The sequence below is a fragment of the Anastrepha ludens genome, chromosome 6 (genome assembly GCF_028408465.1).
Source record: "Anastrepha ludens isolate Willacy chromosome 6, idAnaLude1.1, whole genome shotgun sequence".
Lineage (NCBI taxonomy): Eukaryota > Metazoa > Arthropoda > Insecta > Diptera > Tephritidae > Anastrepha > Anastrepha ludens.
In genome coordinates this window covers 116028412-116051570 of record NC_071502.1, presented here as the reverse complement: position 1 = coordinate 116051570, position 23159 = coordinate 116028412, and the positions used below count along the sequence as shown (strand labels likewise).

General features: G+C 29.7%; 1 protein-coding gene across 1 annotated transcript in view; it reads left to right on the top strand.

Annotated features, from left to right (window-relative positions):
• Positions 1-21193, top strand: part of LOC128867720 (cell adhesion molecule Dscam2) — a 245634-nt gene extending 224441 nt beyond the window's left edge. The window contains exons 19-24 of the mRNA XM_054109170.1: positions 638-775; positions 3089-3396; positions 3558-3738; positions 3816-3974; positions 9876-9942; positions 16572-21193. Coding sequence (XP_053965145.1) covers positions 638-775; positions 3089-3396; positions 3558-3738; positions 3816-3974; positions 9876-9942; positions 16572-16647 — 929 coding nt within the window. The 3' untranslated portion in view covers positions 16648-21193. The remainder of the gene's footprint in view (positions 1-637; positions 776-3088; positions 3397-3557; positions 3739-3815; positions 3975-9875; positions 9943-16571) is intronic.
• The last annotated feature ends 1966 nt before the right edge of the window (positions 21194-23159 follow it).

The window sequence follows — 23159 nt, the reverse complement described above, 5'->3', positions numbered from 1 at the left end:
ACCCCTCCATGCACATATCGAGGTGTTTCTCGGCGTTAACCAAGAAGAAGAAAAATAAGAACGCTGATGCTACTGTTTGCACTTCAGGATAACCTGACAACTATCGATACTTTATTTTTTGCCCACTCCCGATCGACGCGAATAATTTTTTGTGCAAGAGTATGCATTTGAGAGTCCCCCTTTTTAATTTTTTTTTTTAATTAAGAAATTGTAGCAAATGAGATTTTTTATGAAAATTTTGTTTCACTCTCAATGCTTTCGCCTTTTATGCCATTTTACTTAAAATATAAATTATTTGTTTTTTATTCATTTTTATTTTTATGTCCATCGTATCTAATCTGCCTACAACAAATCCTATAAACCCGAATAAACCCCAATTTACGTACATATATGGCTTTTTTACTCCTGCAACCGCTTGATGTTATATAAAACACGATTTATATTGAATTTTTAAAATCGTACGGAAACATTTAAAATGACTACAAAAACAATACCAAACAAACAACAAACACTTACACAACTACACGAAACCCCACATATAAATTTATTACTATCAAAACTATAAAAACCTCTATGGGCTTATGCCACACCATACACAAATTGCCCATGCAATGCTTGTGTGCATTTGTGTGAGTAGCACGTGGCATTCGCTCGAATCACTCAACCTGGGATCCACGCCGTACAAACTTGTATGAGGAATTGAAGGCGCCACCAGTGCCATTGCACGGTAATCATTATGGTCCCGAGGATGTACAGTGCCATTACAGACATCCAGGTAGGCGTTAATAGGGTGGTACTTATTTTTGAAGAATAAAATTTTTTTTTATTAATTTTTGAGTTCTGTTTTTTAATAATATTGTGTTGAAAGATTTTTCCGTTTATTTTTGGTCTTTTTTTTTCGATATTATTTATCCATAATTTCGCATCATTTTTCGTGACTAACAACAGATTAATCGATCGAAGGTTGCAAGAGGCTCACAATTGTTTTTTGTTTTTTTGTGTTTACTACTGAAATGAATGCAATGAAGCGCTCTGGAACACATAACCTCAAAATTATTCGAAATTTGAAAAATATTATTTTTGTCGTAGGAACACTTTAAAATTGCTTCAGAATACAATGATACATTTCTTAGAAAACATAAATCAAAATTTCACATTCAAAATGTTTGGCAGTTTTAGCTTACATAAAAAAAGAAGAAAAAAATTAGAAAACGTATTCCTAATCTTTTTCGAAATTGCGTTGGCTTACAATGCCACTAAATTTTTTTTTCGTCTTTTTTTTTGGAAATTTTATAAATTTTCTCTAAGCTTAGGATATTTTTATTTTTTTATTTCCACCCCGAAAGTGCTTCAAAATAATTACATTCGTAAAATTCAAATCTATTTTCACCAGCCTACCTACATTGTTCATATGTATAAGGTGCTCCCAACGTAAATAGAAGGCCTTAGCCACAAGTCACACAATACGGGAAAACATAACATTCTGATCGAGACTGCTGAACTCAATGCGATGTGTGAGCGAGTTCTTGAAAATTTTAATTCTCGTATGACGGCCCGTAGTCCTGCTCACTGTGGACATTTAAATGATATCGTTTTTCCCTTATAATTGTTAAGAGCCATATTTTGAAGAAAAATAGTGAAGGCTGAATGAACTTAAATTTTTATAACATCCAGGCGCGCCTTATGAACGACCTTTTACTTAATTTTTAAATTACCAACAACTTTTTTGAGTAGACTTAATAATAAAAATCGCAAGCGGACTCACTCCTCATTTTCATAAGGCGTAAACTTTTATTTTGAAATTACTTTCAACTTTTTTAAGTAGAACTAATAAAAAATGTAGGGTAAAATTTTATTTTTCTATAAAAAAATATATTGCATATTGTAAGATTTTATTTTTTTTATATAAAAAGTATGACAAAATTTTATTTTTTCTTATAAAATAGGGTAAGATTTTATTTTTTTTTTAAATGGTGACATTTTGTTTTTAATAGGGTAAGTTTTATTATTTTTATAGAAAACAGGATAAAATTTAATTTTTTTTATGAAAAATAGGGTAAGATTTTATTTATTTTATAAAAAATAGGGTAAGATTTTATTTTTTTAGAAAAAATAGGGTAAGATTTAGTTTTTGGTATAAAAAAGGGTAAGATTTAATTATTATTTTTTTTTTTTAATAGAGTAAGGTTTTTTTTTATATTATATAAATTTTTTTTTTTTATAAAAAATACGTTAATTTTTTAGTTTTATAAAAAATAGGGCTTGTAAAAAACAGAATAAATTTTTTTTATTATATAAAAAGTAGGGTAGGATTTTATGTTTTGTTTTTTATAAAAAATTAGGGTAAGATTTTTAATTTTTTAATAACAAAATGGGGTAAGGTTAATTTTTTTTTTATAAAAATAGGGTAAGATACTATTTTTTATTAAAAAATAGGGTGAGATTTTTTTTTTTATAAAAAAATAGGGTAAGATTTAATTTTTTTTATAAAAAAACAGGGCAAGAAACAAGATAAACTTTTTTTTTTAAATAGGATAAGATTTTTTTTTTTTAATTTGGTGAAATTTCGGTCCGTATTTATTACATCTTGCAATGAAATTATGTTTGCACATTTTTTAAGTCCTACACAATAAAAACAGCTCTAAAAGCTTCGAGCAGTGCTTATGTTCTTCTCTTTTTCCTATAATTTATTAAATATCTTCTTATTAATAATTATCGTCAGAAAATAGTTTTATTTTCGTTAAAAATGTTTTACTAAAATATTTAAGTTCTCTTTTTGTAATTTTGTGGGCCCTCAAACAAAGACTATCGAATTTAACATCTACTAACAGTAAGTAATAGTGTGTGCGTATGTGTATGTATAAGAAAAAATAAAAAATTAGAAATATTTATAAAAATTATTAAAATTTTGCATGCTCTTTCGAATAATAACGTTTTAACGCAGTACATGGTAACAACAGTAACAACATAACCCATTAAACTACCAAACAAAACAAAAAAATAAACATCACTCCTCTATTAACTTTTAATATAATTTACTAATTCAACAAATTTTTCTACAAAACTCCTAAAAATACAACCACAAAAGGCATGGAAGATGAGATCTGCCCCTATGCGACTTTCCACCTGCTCGGCTTCCGCGAAGAAATGGATCCCACAAAGGCTATGAACTTCCAAACCTTCCCACATCAAAACGGACATGCACCCGGACCCGGACATGCTGGCACCATGGGACCACCCGGTCATCCCGGACATGTACACTCACGCTCCGGTTCACAGTCAATGCCACGTGCCAATCGTTATGCCCGTAAGAATAGCCAGGGTGGCCAGTCGTCGATCTATACACCAGCACCGGAATATGATGACCCAGCCAATTGCGCTGAGGAAGACCAATACGTGAGTGGAGGAAAAGTGTTTAAATTCATTTTTCATTCATGTTTAAATGAAACATTAAATGTTTTTAAATGAGAAATGAAATGTTTTTTATTAATTTTTTAATTACTTTTTTTTGGATTTTTGTTTGTAATGCCAAATAATAATTTGTTTATATATTTCAGCGCCGTTACACACGCGTCAACTCACAGGGTGGCAGCCTGTACTCTGGCCCAGGACCCGAATATGATGATCCCGCCAATTGCGCACCCGAAGAGGATCAATACGGCTCACAGTATGGCGGTCCATATGGAACACCATATGATCATTATGGCTCACGCGGCTCGATGGGACGTCGCAGTGTTGGTAAGTAGGGGGAGCGCAAGTGTTTTGGTATGGAATAGTGCGGGTGGCTATAAAGGTTTCATGCAATTATTAATCAGGTTCTGCACGTAATCCAGGCAATGGTTCACCAGAACCTCCACCACCACCACCACGCAACCACGACATGAGCAATTCATCGTTCAATGACTCCAAAGAGAGCAATGAGATCTCAGAAGCTGAATGTGATCGCGATCATGGACCACGCGGTAATTATGGCGGTGAGTTTGATGAACAAAAATGCAAAGAATAATTAAAAATAATACTAGCGAGTATAAAATAAAACAAAAATTAAGTTAGTGCCAATATTTCGCAATATTTTGAGATATAAATTTTAATAACATTTACGTATTTTATGTATAACGGCATTGCAAATGTATACTAAAAGCATTTAAATATTGTATTTTTTCTGTGTATTTAACACAACTTTATGCTAATTAATGCTATTTTTGTGTCTTCAATAATTTATTATTTAAAAAACAAAAAAAAAAATATTCGCAGAAGACTCCAATGAGGGTGAGTGAAAAAGCAATCGGATTTTTTTCGAAATTACATGATTGTGCAATTTACTGTTAATTTTCAAATTTGTCACGCATTTTAAGCGCAAAATTTTCTGTTTGTGAAAAGAATCCCACGTACTTATAAGTAGCTCATAATTTTAATTTGTTCCATATGTTAAAAAATTATTACGAATACTACGCGCAGTCAGTGCTGCCTGTTTCCCGATTTTACAAAAAAAAAATTAGAATAATAATTCCATTTATTCATTTACACACTCAAAAACATCATCTTCGAATGCATTCACTCACTGATCTATCCTATCATTTATTCATTTATCCTCGGAAGTCATGAAGTGTGAAAATTTTCGTTTGCCATTTTTCATAAGCCCCCTTCTTTGCGAAGCTCATGGAGTTTTAGTTGTTAAGTTATACATACATACAAACATTCATGTATACATATTTAATACTGAGTTATTTATTTATGATTACTCGAATATTTGCTCAAACGCAGTTTATTTTAGTTTACGCCAAAACTTGCATCCTAAAGTAGGCTTGGGTTAGCTTCAACTTACAGCAACGGTACTTGCAATAAGTAAGCACCATTGCCATTGTAAGTACCTTTGCTTAGCGGCATCTACTTTTGGTGCACTTTTTGCGCATTGCATTGATTTGCTCCTCTCATTTAGACCCTCAACAGTTCAACGAATCTGTGAATCATTAATCGTCGACACTCATCGAAAGCCATAAAATCGTATTTGAATACCTAAATATGCGTCATTCAAATCATCTCATGCCCCCAACTACGTTTTGTACATTTTTTCAACTTACCCATATAAGTGTTTTCAAATATTCATACTGTGTTTTGCTAAAAAGTGTTAACACCTATTTTTGGATTAATTTTTTTTCAAAATTAAAATTTATGGTTACAGTTTATTTATTCTCACAGGATTGGGATATTATTTTCACCATTCACTTCACCCTAATTTGCACCATTTCATTTCGTTTCATTTTCAAGCACATCATGTTGTTCACACCCTGTATTTTGTGTTTATGTGCTGGGTTTATGAAATTTAATGACTTTTTTTTTAATTTTATCGAATTACGTTCTGTGACTAAATAAATTTTGGGGTCTTTAGTTTTAAAGATTACGAATAATCAATTTTCAAATAAGTTATTTTTATTTAATAGATATTTATTGTTTATATAGTATTTATAAGTATATAATTTTTTGTTTTCTATTTCATGTCAAATCATACGTGGCATCAGCATGTTCACTTCATTAAAACGATTTACGTTAGTTAATTATGTGTGTAGTTGCAGAATTTATAATTTGTAGTTAATAAAAATAAGAATAAGAGTAAAAAATATTTGATAATATAACTTTTTGAAACTGGTTCCCAAGTTTATAGCTCCAGCGAATTATTTTCAGTAATAATGATCTCAAGTTAGGAATAGAAAATCTTTTTTGTTAAATACCAACAATTAATTTGCTCAATGGGCTGAAGAATTATTTTGCACACATTTATACGTATTTATAACGATCCATTCACCGACAAATGTTTAGATTTATCAGCTTTGTCAAGTTTTATTTTCTGTGTTTTATGCTTGCTAATCAGAGCCTTATGATTATTCCTTTGTTATGCATTCCAGCAGATTTTTTTCGTTAAAACAAGAAACTGAAACCATGTTCTTGCGTTCTGAAATCATTATTTAAATTTTTTTTTAAATAAAATAATATGAAGGGAGACAAAATTAGAGCCAAATAAAGTAGGATAAAAAATGTAATTAAATAAAGTAAAATAAAATAAAAGAGAACAAAGTAAAATATAATTAAATAAAAGTAAATAAGAAAAACAAATAAAGGAAAAATGTATCTAAATAAACAAAATGAAATAAAATCAATTTTTTTTTTTAATTTTTTGTAATAAAGTAAAATAAACTGAGGTAAGAAATAAACAAAATAAAATAAAATAAAATGAAATTAAAAAAATAAAATAATCATAATTTATTGAAGATATGAATTGAAATTTAATAAAATAACTAAATAAATTTGATAAAAAAAGTGAAGGGAAACAAAGTGAGAGTAAAATAAAATAGTATAAAATAAAATTATATTAAAGCACAATAAAATTAAACAAACAATTAAGTAACATCACAAAAAAAATGTAATTAAACAAACTGAAATTAAATGAAATTTTTATCAACATTTTTTTTTTAAATAAAATAAATTAAGGGGTTACACACGTCCAGCAGCACCAAAAATGCGCTAAAAGAAAGCCTGTTTTTAGAAGGGATAACAATAGAAATAAATATAAAAATATATTATACATTGTTTATTAGTACTTAAACTTTATAAAAAAATTTGTTTTAATTTTTCTTTACAAAAATTAGTATATACAAAATCACGTGACCCAGAGTACAATGAGAAAAAGTTGTTCCACGGTCTGCATCATTTCTTCTTGAAATGTTGATGGATCTGCAAAAAGTAAAAAACAACTTGTAATTAAAAATTTGTAGCTATAGTCTATCGGGCCTGATTTTGTATTTCGAAAAATTTTGCAATTTACGGCATTTTAAAAAAGGTATGTATAAATATGTTTATAAAATTTTTTAATAAAGATATAAAAAAGCCGACTCAACAGACAATAGGGAAAACACTTAAGAATATATATTATAAAAGAATATATAAAAAAACATCGATTTTTTTTTTAATTCTGGAGGTATGTACCCCTTAAAAACGAAACAAAATTGAACTAAATAAAATAAAATTAAATAAATAAGGTAAACTTATTAAACATAATAAAAATGTTTTTTCAAAAAAAAATTTAAAGTAAAAAAAAATTATCTAAATAAAGCAAAATAAAAAAATAAGATAAAATTATAAAATAGAAATTAAAATGAAATTTTTTTAATAAAATAAAATTAAATTAAATAAAATGAAAGTAAAAGGAAATAAAACAAAACATTATATGATAAAACAAAATAAAATAAAAATTAAATATTAGGTTGGGGCATAAGTTCGTAGCGTTTCTACCGAAGACTTTTATTTAAAAAATAATAATATTATATGAATAAATTAATCAATTATACATATATTCGCCGTTGCTGTTTACAACGTATTCCCACCTCTCAACCAATTTGTTAATGCCGTTCCGCCAAAATTCTCCTGATCTGGCGACAAAGAAGTCGTTGAGCCAGTTTTAAGGACCTCTTTGTTATTGAATATCCTTCATATGGATTGGCAGGGAGCGGAAAGGATGGCAATCGGTCAGTGGAAGATCCGGAAAATGCGGCGGATGCTGAACGACCTCTCATTCGAGGTCTTGGAGCGCGACTTTGACGACTGGCGTTGTCGTGAAGGAGTATGGTCTGATCATGGGCAATGTAGAGCTTCTTGTGGAGCATTTCCCAGTGCACCATGTCCTCGCAGTTCCACCAAACACATGTCACGATCTTCCTTGGAGGCAGATCCGACTTGACTCTCGGCTTGGACGTATCTCCTGGAGCCACCCACTCCTTTCTTTGCTTCATATTGATGTATAGGCAACATTTCTGATTTCCCGTGTCGATTCGGTACAAAAAGCGCTGTTTATGACCCCGCGTTGCTCGATGGCGGGCGAGATCTGAGAAGCAATTTGAAGGCGACTTTCTTTGTTTTTTCGTTGAGCTCGTGAGTGGCCCAGGCTCACAATTTTTCGGTAAATCCCATTGAATGAAGATGATTGAGAATCGTTTTATGATCGCAGCTAATTTTTTTCGCTAATTTACGACTGGCTTGGCTACCGTTCTCCTTCAAAAGTCATTTGAGACGTTCTTCCTCGAACTCAGAAGGCCATCGGTCACCACTTGTGAACTTTGCAAACTAGATCCGTGCTGTAGACTCACCTATGACACTTTCTTCATACACGTCGCAAATGTCTCGGACTGCTTCGGCAGCTTTTTGACCTCGATGAAAAGCAAAGAAGAGCAGGTGACGAAAATGTTGATTTTAGCTCCTGGATATTCCATTTCTAAGCCTCAAATCTAATAAAAAATTAAATAACAAAAAGAATAAAAATACAACTAACATAGTTTTGTAGAGCAGAAAGAGTTCTATCGAATGAATACTTACCCTTTGCCAAACAGCAAACAAATCGTTGTGAAATAAATGAAACTATAAAAACGCTATGAACCTATTGACCAACTCAATAGAATGAAGTAACGTAAAATAAAATAAAATAAAATGATTTAATGAAAAATAAGAAAAAAAAATTTTAAATAAAATAAGAAATAAATATTAGCTGTGAATACAAATGTAGTTGATTATCATTCCAGTCTATGCTATGGATATACAATTTGAAGGAACTGAGCGATGTGTAAATGATATTGAAAACACTAATTCACTTAACTTGATAAACATTTTAATAGGTTTTTACAAAGAAGGCATGAAAATCAATTCACCTAAAATAATAACAAATAACAAATAAATGATTTGCTCATAGAATTTCAGTTTATTACATTTCCTGTTTTTGCCATGGACTTCTATTTTGAAAACCCTGCTATTAACATAACTTAAGAACCATTTTTAGTTTAGTTCAGTTTTTATAAAAAAAGTCATGAGGGGAAATTAAAAGTATCTCGAAAGAAATTTTAATATACAATATATGAAAAAAATTAATTTATCAATTAATCTTTTAATCTTGTAAAATTCGGACTTCGTGTTGTAGGGCACCGAGATATCTATTGTATTTATTGAGTGTTTTAAGCGTTCGTGTAGAAATGGATACCAGATATTAAAATCAACCATTCTTAGAGAGAAAGTTTCATTTCACATTCATGATTCATACTCTCGACGGTAAAGTCAATCAGGTCCAAGGTTCGCGATTGAGCTCTGTGTGCCATTTCGTTCAAGTTTCAAGAATGATTTTAGTTACTTAACCTCTTCACACCGGCCATTGCCGGTGCATTATTGTAATGAACTCATATTTCAGATGCCAATAATAACGTCTAAAGGCCATTCTTGAAATTTTTGCACGAAGTTCCTCTATATTTTTCGAAATTTTTAACTTCTCCCCTATTATAAGTAATGTTTTTTTCTTTATAATTTCCTACCAGCTTTTAGATAGTTTCTATTGACGAATTAAATAAGCAAACAAAGTTCATTTATCACTTTGAAAAATAATATATTAAGTTTTGGAATTTTTCAGTAGCTTGCATTTCAAGAGATTTTGTAAATTATTTTCCACCGAATTTATCACTAATATTTTGTAATTTTTGTATAAAATATCATAAATATTAGAATTTAATCGCACATAATTTTGAATATTTTTTTAATAATTTCCCGACATTTAAAAGTTCGAATAAACATTTAATAAAGGTCATTATTATATTGAAAAATTCTATGGGCCAATTCATACATACAATTCCATTTTACATTTTTAGATTTAGTAAAAAAATATATGTATACATTTTATGTTAATTTATTGATTATTTATAACTTTTCTTTCTCCTTTTTATTTTTATCATTTGTGATTACGGAACTTTTTCATACTGAAATTAAAATATATTTGTGCTAACGGTTGGGAAACGATTGATTCTCAAAACTCAATAAATGCACAAAAACTAAAATTTAAATGTAAGCAGCTGTCAAAAGATCCCCACTACAAAAGGATCAGCGTACAACTGAAGAAATGCGCAAACTGATTGAAAGGTAATGTATTAAAGACACGAAAAAGAACACACGAAATATTTATAAAAAAAAAATCATAAAAGAGTTTTAATTTAAAAAGAAAGAACAAAAAACGAGGTTGTGAAATTTTTTAATAACTGTTAAAATATGTAGCACAAGTTAGAAAATATTAGAAATTAAAAAAAAAGTTAAAAAAAATTTAAATTTAAATAAAAAAAAATTTTTAATTTAAATTTAAAAAAAAATTTATATTTTAATTATAAAATTTTAAAATTTAAAATTGGAAAATTAAGAATTTTAAAATTTTTAATCTTACATTTTTTTTAAAGTTTGTAGTTAAAATAACACAAATTTGTGGAATTTATTAGAACGCAATTATTTAGTTCTGTATTCAAAAAATTAGAAGGGTTGCAGTAGCGTTAAAAAATTAATAATTTATTATGTAGATTAAAGATTTTGCGCAAAGTTCGAAAATTTTGATATTATTATTGCCACAAAAAAAAAACTTAATAATGAGTAGCTGAGACTTACTGTGTTTTTAATTTAATGCGTTTCATTGCAAAAAGTTGTTAATTATTACTTGCACTAATCTTGTTGGGAAATGCAATTTTTAAGCCTAACTAAATAAATAGTTTTCGTTAAGTTCAAAAATTCAACAAAAAAAAAGTAAAAAAAAAAAGTAAAAAAAAAATTAAATAAAATAAATGCTAACCTTAAAACACAAATAATGTAACATTTAATTAAAATTATTTTTTATTGGTTATTTTTTTATTTAATTCCTGTGGTACAACTCTCTCACTTCTACTACTATGTAAACTACTTCTACTACCAATTCTACTACCTACAAAAAAACTACTCGTACTTACCCACCATAGTCGACGGCCATTGTAAGTTGATTATTTTATCGCAGTGTAAAGTGTTTGTGTGTAAAAACATTAAAAAAATTACACGCTTATGCATTTTATATTTAATAATAATTAATATTTGTTTGTTTTTATTGTTCTATGCATGCGTAGCCACATAGTCAGATATGATTAAATGGGTAAAATACATACTTTTTCTTTGTAGTTTTGTCAATAACCTAACAATTGCATGTTTGTGTTTTATTTTTGCAATAATATTTTTTTATTATTTAAGCATTTATTTTCAATTACATTTATTGTGATTCCTTGTGTTTGAGTTGAATGGCAAATCACAGTTTGATTATTGTAAAAATTCTTTTAAGTATACTTAGCCTATTCTATAATCGATCGGTATAAGTTTTTCAAACGAGAATATCTGCTTTAAAAGTTACACAAATTTAAAAATAAGTTGCAATTGTAAGCTTTTATTGCTGCGTTTAACTCTGACACTCATAAACAATGCAAATAACTGTATGCTTACATAACTGTTTACATACATACATATGTGTTTACATGGAAAGAGACACTGTATTTTATATATCCATCGTTTTCTAACCCAATTTTTGTACTCTTTAAAGGAGTAAAACTGGTTTTCCTTCGCGTGCCATATGCAGTTTTTTAGGAGCGGATTTCGCATTTACGCTACATAAGCAATTGACTACATATGACGTTCTCGACGACAAAAAGAAACTGCATTGGAGACAATATGCATTCTTGTCGTGCATTATTCAGCACCTGGAAAAGCCTCAGAAAGCAATACCTTATGCAGGAGCAGCTCGAGTCTCTTTAGTACTCCCTTATCAGAGCAATTAGCTTGTCTGGGTTATGTCTTCTCTTTAGAGCATACCAGTTGGTTTTCCGATTGATGCTATCGAAGACTTTTTCAAAGTCCATTAAAAGCAAGTGCAGCTAAGACCTCTACTCAACCCATCGCTCGATGATAATTCTAAGGGCGTTTTTTTTGATCGGCGCAAGAGAATCCACTGCGAAAAAATTAAAAATGGCACTGGGAATTATCAACAAATTTGTAAATATTTTAAGAGTAACCCTGAACTTTATTGGCTTATTTTCAAAATAGATACCAAAACTATGAAGATGAGTTCCATGAAAAATTTTCCGTACTCAAAAATTTAGGTAATAAAGTTATGCGTGAGTTATTTGATAACTAAGAAACGTTTGTTCCTGATGTACCCCTATTTAAATGATCCAATAATTTATAGTATAAAAGGTGTTGGGAATTTCGAAGCTGCATGGGAGGCAAATTTTCTTAATCCGCCTTTAGAGTTGCTATCAATAAAGATAAATTACAAGGTTTGACCATCCGAAGCAAAATTGTAAGAGTAACTTTTGCTAATACTAGATAAGACAGAGAGAGAGAGAGAGGCGGATGTGTAAAGTGAGGTTAGTTGAATACAATCAGTGTTTCAATCAGTCTTTGTTGAGAAAGCAGCGATCAACAAGTTCAGAGGCTGCATTAATTTTTTCATACATGACGAACACTATCAGTTTCTGCCCACCTCTGTTTTTTCCCTTATTATCTCAGCAAATCATCTGATTCCTTCGAATTCGCTAAGGTCCGATTTAGGGTTTGATGTTGGTCATACCTTTGTATTGTGCACATCGTGTAGAAGGGTCAATGCGCACTTCTTGTTCCTGAAATAGTTTTCTAATCACTCGTCACGACTTTATGAATAATGGTTTCAACCAGCCATGCCTGGGTTTAGATATTCATAGTACCAGAATATTCTGAAATGCCCCAATATTTTTAAAAGGAATGAATACAGTTACATTTTACTCATATCAACAACTCTCACATCTTTCATTTCTTTTATGATATATTGGAATGTGGTCTATATGCAAGTTGATGCGCTGTTGTCAAAAATAAGTTCAAAATTCCTCGCATTGTCAATGCCCTTTACTTTATTTGAAATTTTCAAACATTTGTGGCGCGAGTTCAAAAATACTTATTGTATATTTGGGGTTCAACTGTTGATCAAAGCATTTCGCGCTTTCAATGAAAGTGCGCATGCTAGAAAAGCCAGCCATAAGTTAACATCATAAACGTGCCTTTGCACTTTCTTTGTCAAGCAACACTACTTCCCTAACTTAGGTGAAAGTACGAATGAGGCAGTCTATTGCCGCATTCGATTCATCACATCTCTACACGCTAGAATTTTCCGCTGCACGCCAAGCGGAAAATTTGTATGTGAAAGTAATAACAGTTTAGCAATGATCAAGCGACTAGTCGCTTTCCGCACAAGCGATATGCTTTAGGCGCAAACCTTTGATAAACAATGGAATGACAGTTTGACCGACATGTGGCGAGGAGCACGACTCTTGTCTTTTGACCGTCCTCTGACGGGATCAAAATATTTTGCATACTCTCAAGCGGAACGCTTTGAAAAGCAATGCCACACAAAAAAAATCATATGTTGAATTCAAGGGTAATTTTTTGTTTTATTCACTACTCGCTAGATGTTGCTGAATAGAAAGCAGCTTATTAGCGATGAAAAATATTCTATTACACTCTCTTTGTCTCTTTCCTTAGAAAAATGTTTCCCCAATAACATGTGGGCTTCCACGAAATAGTTTTATAACGTTTTTTTCCTTAAATCAAATTTTACTTCATTTACCTTAGTAATTTTTGAGATATTTTCTAAGATTTCGCTCTTGAAAAGCAAGCAAACTACATTTTTGTTTTTATAAAATATGAATTTCTTGCCTATCAAGGACTGGCAGAAATATAAAGTAGACGAAATGTTGTCGATAAACTTGTATTAAGAAGTTAATTAAAACACCTATAAACTTTATTATTCTTTTTCCAAATGCCTTCTTCGGTCGAATATGTATCACAAAATTCAAAAAAGCTCTCCCTACACATAGAAATATTTTCAGAATATAAGCGTCAATAGCAATTAAGTACTGCTTTTTCCATCTTAGTCTAATTCAGCTGGGTCTTTCCTATCATTGAGACCCAAAGCCCTAATTTTATGAGAATCTTGGCTCCTTACAAAGGATATATAACGACATGTGAATGTATAGTTGTGTATATAGGACACTATGATATAGTACCTAGAGTCAAATGTTCAATGCAAGTTGGGCTGTGGTGAATTGTGAAGCTAAGTTCAACTCTGCGAATTTGCGCATGCGAGTATAAACTTAGTTTACCTGGAAAGCACTCAAAAATATCAAAAAACATATCATAGATACAATTTTAGTAGACTGTAATTTAGTATCACTAATAGCAAAGTACAGTAGGTTCTGTTTTTATGCGTTAGATACGTTCCGCAAGAAACAGCATAAAAAAAAACAGCATAAAAAAAGCTACTAGTTCTATAGTAAAACTATAGATACGTTTCAAATGCTAAAACCGCATAAATCTGAAATAATCGCATAAAAAAGGGCACTAGTCCCATATTATTACAATAGATACGTTCCATAGACCGCATGAATCTGAAATAATTAAATAAAATCGCATAAACAAAATATTGTATCTTTGAAAATTATATCTTTATATATCTTCCATACTTGTAGGGTTAGCTTTTCTGATGTAATCTGTGATGAGTTTTTGCTTAGCTGGTTTAGAATCTTGTTTATATGTACAATTCCCGATAGGTCGACATGCATTTTGTAATTAAAAAAAAAACCGCACTATTTCAAAACCGCATAAAAAAAAGCCGCATAAAAACAGAACCTACTGTATTGAAGCTTTAATAATAGTAAGAACTACTTTCAAGACGCCTATCTGCCGTCCCTCTGCCACCAACAGCATTGCAATATATTCTTAACAAATTTTTAAAACTAGTTCCCCTTAAATTGAATGTATAGCAACACTCATGCGAGATCACACAATTGCACGAAATTTTAAAAGCTCTTCTATGTACACCCAACAACAAAAAATGCGAGAGTTTTAAACACTTGCTTTTTTATCATACAGTTACAGCGCGCTTGCCATCTTTTAATACTAACCAATATGCTTAATGAAGAACTTACAGCTGAACTTGAAGTCTACATCTATGAGGAAATACTGCTTGTATGTTTAAGAGGCAACTGAAAGAAGGATAGATGGCTTTTTAGTAGAATATTAGTGTTCATAAAATAGCAAAGAATAGCAGGGAAAAACAAACAAAAAATTATATTCAATTGTGCAGTTGTTCACGGCGTGAAAGTTTTTAGTGGGTAAAATGTAACTTAGGGTTGCTGTTTGCAAAACTAAAAAATGTTGTAGGGGATGCTGTTTAACTATGCAATGGCGCTCTGAACAATACTCTGCCAGCGGATTCGTGTTATGAACATTTTCAACAAAGCAAATATTAAGATTTTTCTTTTTTAAAACTAATAGAGCTCTCAATTACTTATTCCCATAAAACGTGTATGGCAATCGAATTCTCAGGCAGAGTGTCTATTGTTCCTCCCAAAAGTCGGTTCTCGTTACCGGAATGACATGGACTTATTTTCGGCCAAAGACGGTCCCTGCATGTGATAAGACTATTCAATTGCTGGTTTAAGCTTCAGACGAAGTACCCCCCTGTCACTATTGATAGATGGAATTTTGAAGTGGTAAAGAGTTTTGATTGCATTGCATTGATTAACCAGCATTAGCACAAGAAACAGACTTAGCCTTGAAATTAAATGAAGAATCACTATTTCCAGCCAGTTTCTGGTTTTTCTTTTAACTGAATATGTAACTGAAAAGTATAGCCGGGGCAAGCATAACTCTCATCTAGAGGTTCTTGAGGTCTGTGAATCTGTGAAGATTTGAGACCCTTTTCCTCGTTAGAAAGAGCTTCACTGAGTTCTTATGCGAGGGAAGGCTAAAAGTACTTCTATTCCTCAAGAATTTAGTACTAAGCTTGGGCCTAAAATTGATGAATTAGAAGATTACATAGATTGAAGTGGAAATTTTAGAGTAATTTTGCCATAAAGTAATGTTAGTAAGTTAAATGAGCTGTGAGGGAGATCTGAAAGGAAACTGTCAAAGTACCAAATACTTGTAAACTAAAATTAGATTAGGTTTGATTATAAGGTAATATTAGGTTATGAATATAATATAATTAAAAAAATAATAGAAAGTAAAAGAAGGCATAGGGAGAATGAAAAACAAAGAGACCTGAACAAACTTCTAAAAGAAAGCATAGAAATTTTAACAAATTCTAGAGGAAAACGTAAAGAGAATAGAAGAATGGAAGTCAAAGAAATTTAAACAAACTTCTAAAATGCCGTCAGCCCAACAAACGAGTTTGCTAAATTTACTGAAAGCCGAGTAGTGTAGTGTGGAGTAGTTACCGCCATCTACCCATTTTTTTGCAATAATTTTTACTTAGTCAAGCCACTGAGGTCAGGTTATTGAATACTTGGCAAACTCACTTCTTGTTTTATCTATCGACCATTGCCTCTTAAAATACAAAATGTATGTAAATTTACTATAATTTAATCTACTCTTATCCTACTAAACATTTAACCGATTATTGTATTCATAAATAAGTAAAATGTAACAACTGACCAATTATACTACTGAAATGAATTATACTCATGAATGAGCTAAATATTTACAAAAACCACCTCTATGTATATGTATATGTGCATACATATCCTCAATTGCAATTATTTACAACAACTATCACTCATTTATGTAGGTATTAATATGTAAATTAAAAACAAAAAAAATTGTCTCTATAATTTTGTTTGACTAATTATGGATTTTTGTTGTTTTGTTCTTCTCAACTCTTCAACTTCGGCAATCAATAGAAACGAAGCCGGTCCAAAACAACTCCAACAACAAAGTGGCGCAGGATTCACAGCCTACGATACTATGGCAGTGTAATTTGTAAACCGATAGCTGTAGTAACAAAAACCACAATTTACTAGCACAACAACAACTAGAAGAAAAATGTAAAACCTCCCAGCCCCACTAGTCACAGCAGCAGCAACCGCAGCGAGCATCGCCAGACCAATTTTTTTCTTCCCATGGAATAGTTGGTGAATGAGAAGAGAAATTAGTTGATTAATGGAGTAAGAGAAAGAGAAGGAGAGAGAGAGAGAGAGCTAAATAGCGCGAGTGAAAGCAGAGGAAAAGTTAGTAGCGGTAATTGAAAATAAGTATGTATTCCCTCTCAAAATAGTTAGACTGCGCACGGGAGAGAGGGAGCGAGTAATATAAGTGAGTTACCAAGAGGGGAAGTGTGTGAGTGCGAAATTCAAATCACGGGCGTAATTTGTGCGAAAGAGATAAATATATAGTATAGGCTTGCATCCATACACATATGAACATCACAACAGTAAATGTAAAAGTGAAACTATATGCAAACACTCTCTCTTTTTTTTCTATAAAAAAATACGTAACAAAAAAAAATTATGATGAAAAAATGCAAAAAATAAGAAAGTAAAAGTAAAAAAGTTGCAGAGGAGTTGTATGACGAAAGTTGAATAATTAAAACAAAAAAAAAAAATATTGCATACCTACATAAACATACATATATGAAACGTATTTATATTATACAATACATACATATAATTATAATTAATATTACTGCAAAAACGAACAAGAAAAAAATATATATATGACTATTAAATGTTTTACGTGAAAGGAAAAATTAAAAATAGGATAAGAAGAGAAAAATGCATACAAGTGAGAGAGCAGAATAGCATAAGCGCATAAGCGCATAAGAAAGTAAGAGCAAGAGAAACAACTACTTCATTAAGACGAAAACACCAGTAAAATATTTTACAACAACAGCAACAAATACAATGCGTATTATTTGTGTTTATTTGCTGTAGGCAAAACAAAACAATATAAAACCAAATTTTACTTTTAAATGCAAACCAAACAAAGAAAACATTATTTTACATAAATATAATAGTACTCTTACATATACATATATGAAATGATGAACACTCAAGCATTTATTGTAACAAAATAGTTGAAGCAGTTAGGAATGTGAAACGAAGAAAGCGAAGAAGTATCAATCAAGTTTTTATAAGCCATACATTTTTATGTGTAATTAAAATAAGTGAACTACGAACAGTCAGTTAAAGTACACGGAAAAAATTCAACTACAAGCCTACATACACACACACACACACAGCACACAGCAAATCTCATGCAAACTAAATTAGTAAAAATGTTTACCTTTTTGTTATCAACGGCACCCGGAAGTAGCAAGGAAGCAGCAGTAACTCAATAATATGTAGTTTGCACAAACTTTGAAAATTGTATTTTTTCAAAACGATTTGCATAGTTTTATGTAGTTGAGTAAACGAAATGTGATGCTTAAAGTGTGTGCAAAACATTTACAAAAAAGTTTGCGCAAACCTATAATTTTTTATGTTTATTGAAATTTTACTGAATTGCACTTAGGATTAGAAAAAAATGGGGGTTTCAATAGTTATTTGATATTACTGCACAAATTTCTTGTGCTAACTTTTTTAAATTTCAATTTACTTATTATTAATTTGAAGGGCGGTTTGTGCAAACTTTTCCAAATTAAATTTTTTTTGCCTATTTTGTGAACATGAAGTGGCAGCATTTAGAGGAAAAGTAGCCGCAATTAAGTAACGAATTTTGTGCGTTTAAAAAGTAGACTGTGTTTTAAAGCCGAGGCACTACCTTCAAAAAGTCAAGCAAATGTTTGTTGTTGTATTTTCCTTAAAGTAACCAAATTATGTTGCAGTTTGCATTTAAAGACAAAAAAACATAAAATTTCAGACCGGTTCATAAAGTTTGTGTAAATTAGTTTGCGCAAGCAATTCTAAACTTCCTCTAAATGGCTCTGCAGAATAAAAGAAAGTACATTTTGCACTCTTACAATTGAAAAAAAAAAAGTACGGTTGCGCAATTTGCGTTTAAAGACAAAAAATCATATATAAAATTTCAGACCGGTTCATACAGTTTGTGCAAATTAGTTTGCGCATGCTAATTCTAAATTTCCTCTAAATGACTCTGCAGAATAAAAGAAAGTAGATTTTTCACTCTTCAATAGAAAATTTAAAAACAAAGTAAAGTAGGGTTGCACAGACCGGCATGTCCAATATTTTGAAGAATTCATTAGTAGTCAAATCTCAAAAGCCTCTTGTAAGTTAACATAACTGAAACCAGTTGTGCTCACGCTGCTGTTAGTAACATTACAGCATGAGAGACATAAGAATTCCACAGAAAATTCATTAATATTCATGAATACGACTATGCTGTTTACACACCGCGTTGGCAGCGCACAAATCCCAGTGTTAACATATAGTAATTCAATTGAAAAGTGCTCATGCAGCTGTTAGTAACACTACAGCATGAGAGACATAATAATTCTAAAGAATGTTGATGAATGTTCGTGTTCTTGTAATTCGACTATGTTGTTTATACACCGCGTTAGCAGCGCACAAAACCAGTGTCGCATACATTTTTGTGTAAGTTGCATGAGTGCCGCTGATTTGCTTTGTGTGCACTTAAAGATATTAATTAAATTTAATTTGTGCATTTTATCACCCAAACAGCAAAAGTTTGCGCAAATCTATGCTACTGTCTTCCACTAATTTAAAACTCTTGCATTAAATCTCAATTATTGTATTGAATCAATTGTATTTAAAAATGTTAATACGCATCTCTACGCATCTATTTGAAGAAAAAAAAATTGGAAATTTCGGACTAATTTGAAGTGTGCGGTTGAGAGTTATTTTAAAATGTATTTTTTCCATAAGATGTAACACTAATTTGCCATTTTTGTAAAGCAATTACTGTAATTTTTAATTCAAATAAGTGTGAATTTGCAGTTTTTAAATTTTGTTTACATTTTAATATTTTGCTTTAAAATGTATTTTTGTATTAAGTCAAACAGTTTCAACTGTTTGTGTCCTATTAAATTTAAGAATTGTAATTTATCTTAAAATTTTTAAAATTAAGTTGAAAAAGTGAATTTTTTGCGAGAAATTTAGTTATGTTTACGGAAAAGTGAGAAAGTAGGATTTACATTATTTTTTTTACATACATAATAAAAAATGACTTTATTGCACAAATTTCTAGGGTTTTATAAACCGGAAAGTGAGAAACTTAAGTTTGTATTTGAAAAGAAATTAAAGAAAAGTTTGATATTTATTACATTTGGCGCATTGATGTAAAAAAAAATAATTTTCATTCACGAAATTGTGTTTTTTTTTTGTCTTTGCCTTTTTTCAAAAATGAAATTTTCGTGAAAATCGCAAACTTGTTTACATTTATTTTTTTTTCCAGCTCAAATCTTTTATTTAATAAGTTCGGCATAAAAAAATTTAAATTTAAAATTTGTTTAATTTCCATTGAACGAGATTCGCTGCTTGTTCAGTGAGTGATATTAGCTTTGTTTTGTTGTGTAAACAATGAAGTCATTAATTTTTAATTATAAATATTGAGGAAAAGTAATTTGCAACAAGCAAAAAGGTTTAAAAATATTTTTACTTGTATGTATTTTTATTCTTACCATACTTATACTTGCAACTCACTGTCCAATGAACTAGGCATTTGGTTGAGGACCAAAGAAACACAGGGTGTGGGAAATTCTAAGCACAATCGTGTGTTTTCGCATTAAAAAGAAACGAAAATTCAATTACGGAAAAATGTTTGCTATTTTCCTTAAAAATTAGTGCCAACTGCCAAACTTCTAGTTCAAATGACATTTTCTTAGAATATATTAATACATTTTTTCCTAAATGCGCAATCAACACTTTCATTTAGATCTTAAAACGCTCTTCCACTTTTTAATTACTTTTTACCTTCCTTTTTATAAGTTGCTTTTAACAAATTTTAAACAAAGAGAAAAGCAAAAAAAAGGAAACTATCTATAATTGTTTATATTTATAACCTCGTTTTTTTTTTTTAATTATAAAAATTAGTTTGAGTATCGAAAGAAATTCTGTTACGCACAAATTACTCAAATTAATCATTCAAGCTCTTCCTGCTAACAAAAATTAATAAAACTGTGTGCAGTTTTAAATTGTAAAAATTATTCATAGAAAATTTTATGCAACTTTCACATTTTAATTTAGGCATTCAATGAGCACTGCGACACCACCACACAATTTTTACACTGTAATTTGTATTATACAAAATATATCCGCAATCTTTAAGCCCCCTTTTAACCTCTCCTCACTTTCTCTGCACTTTGAAAGCTTTTTACGTTTATAATTTTTTACCTTAAAATTCTTAGGTATTAAAGTGTGTTTTTTCCCTTTTCAAATTTGTAATTTATATACATACAAACATACATACTTTACGTTGCGTTTACAATAATGTTTTAAGGTTTCTTAGGTTTAAGTGATAAAAAGTTTCTGATGTTAAATTTTACAGTTAAGTTGCACTCGAATTTGTTTGTAAAATGCTTTACTTGCTAAATAATATATGACTTCGATTTTTTTTCAATTGAACTATTGCTGATTTTCATTATATTTTTAAATTTTTTTGTTAGTTGGATTATGCTATGATTTTCATAATCCTTTAAAAAAAAATAGTTTTTCTTGTGCTTTTTGGAATTTTATGAATTTTTATTATTAATATTATTGTGTTTTCTATATGCTTTTTAAAATTTTATTAATTTTTTAATTATTATTTTTCATTATTTTTTTATGTTAATTGAAATTCAAGTTTTACTTCATTTAAACCAAGGTTTGTAAGTCCATTCTTGTAATTTTATTTTGTAATTTTTCCAAATTCCATTGGGTGAAAAAATATTGCTTAATTGTTTTAAGCATTCTGATTTCAAAATTTTTCCAAAGGTTTGTATTAGCCATCTCCTCTTCTTATTTATACATATTTTCATTTTGTGTTAATTTACGCCATATTTTTATTATTATAATGTGCTTTAATTTTTGAAATTTTTTTTCTATTTTTTTGTAAAAATTTACGACATATTTTTATCATCAAAATTCTTTTAATTTGTTTATTTTGTTTTGGATTAGACATACGACTATTTTTTTATATTTTTAGTTTGTTTCTGATTTCAAAACTTTTCCAAAGTTTGTATGTATTAGTCATCTCTTCTTCTATTTTTCTGTTTGTAGTTCATTTTTTATTACTAATTTACGACATATTTTATTATTTTTTTATGTAATAAATATTTTTTTCTATTTTCAATAGTAGTTTACCACATATTGTTTTTTTAATTTCTATACATTTTTTAATTTTTATGTCCTACGACTAATTGCTTGTTGCGTTTTTTCCTGAGTTTCCCAAAGGTTTGTATTAGGCATCCACTCTTCGTATGATATTTCATTTCATAATTTACGACATATTTTTATAATTTTAACGGTTTTAATTTTTATTTTATAAATTTTAAACTTCTTTATTTTTAATTTTTGTATGACTTATACAAAAAATATTATTTCTCATGTTTTTTTTCCTGATTTCAAAAATTTTCCGAAGGTTGTGTACTCTTCGTATTCCATTTTTTAATAGTAAATTACTACTAATTTTGTTGTTAAAATGTCTCTTTATTTCAGTTTTTGTTGTTGTTGTTTTTTATTTTAATTTTATTGTTTTGTTTTATATATTTTTATTACTTTTTATGTATTAAATTTTATTTTTATTTTATAAAATTATTTCTACATTACTTAATATTCATTCAGTGATTAAGTTACTCGCAATATTTGGCTACTGTGGCCTTCGGCTCTTCTATAATTTTTTGCGATTTTTTAATTGCAAAATAAAATAATTTTTTCTCAATTTTTCTCCAAAATATTCTTGATTGCCTTCACTTTTTATTCAAGCTTTGAATTATAAATAATTTCACCTATGTACGTACATCAAAATTAATATCCAACACCACAACGCATTTATGAATCTGGTCTGTTTTCTACACTCGTCATTTCCGCTCTGGTTTAGAGAAGAAAAAAATTATAAAAATTTATATTATTATTTCAAAGTGCGTCTTGATTTAATAATAAATTACGAATATTTAAATGGCGCCCAAACACACATATGCCCATATATAAAGACTGAATTATGCAGAATAAAATTAACAAATTTTAGTAAATAGAAAAATTTTCATATGTATAAAAAAATTGCAAGAAAGTGTGACTATATATTGCTCAAATAGGAATGAGGACTTGTTTTTTGGGTGACGATAGCTATAAATATTTGAAATTTATCATTTTATCCTGCCTAATTCTTAATTACCTTGCATTAAAATTTTTTTATTGTTGCTTTTACGAAGTAAAAAGATTTTATTATAGTTTCTACCATTTGTGTAGTTATTTCCCTAATAATTATCGCTCAATCAGTTGTTTTATTTTGGTTTAGCTGTGTACTTTACAAAAACACAAAAACATAAGCCTTTCGGATTCTATTTTTCTGCGCTTTTTCTGTTAGTTATATCTCAT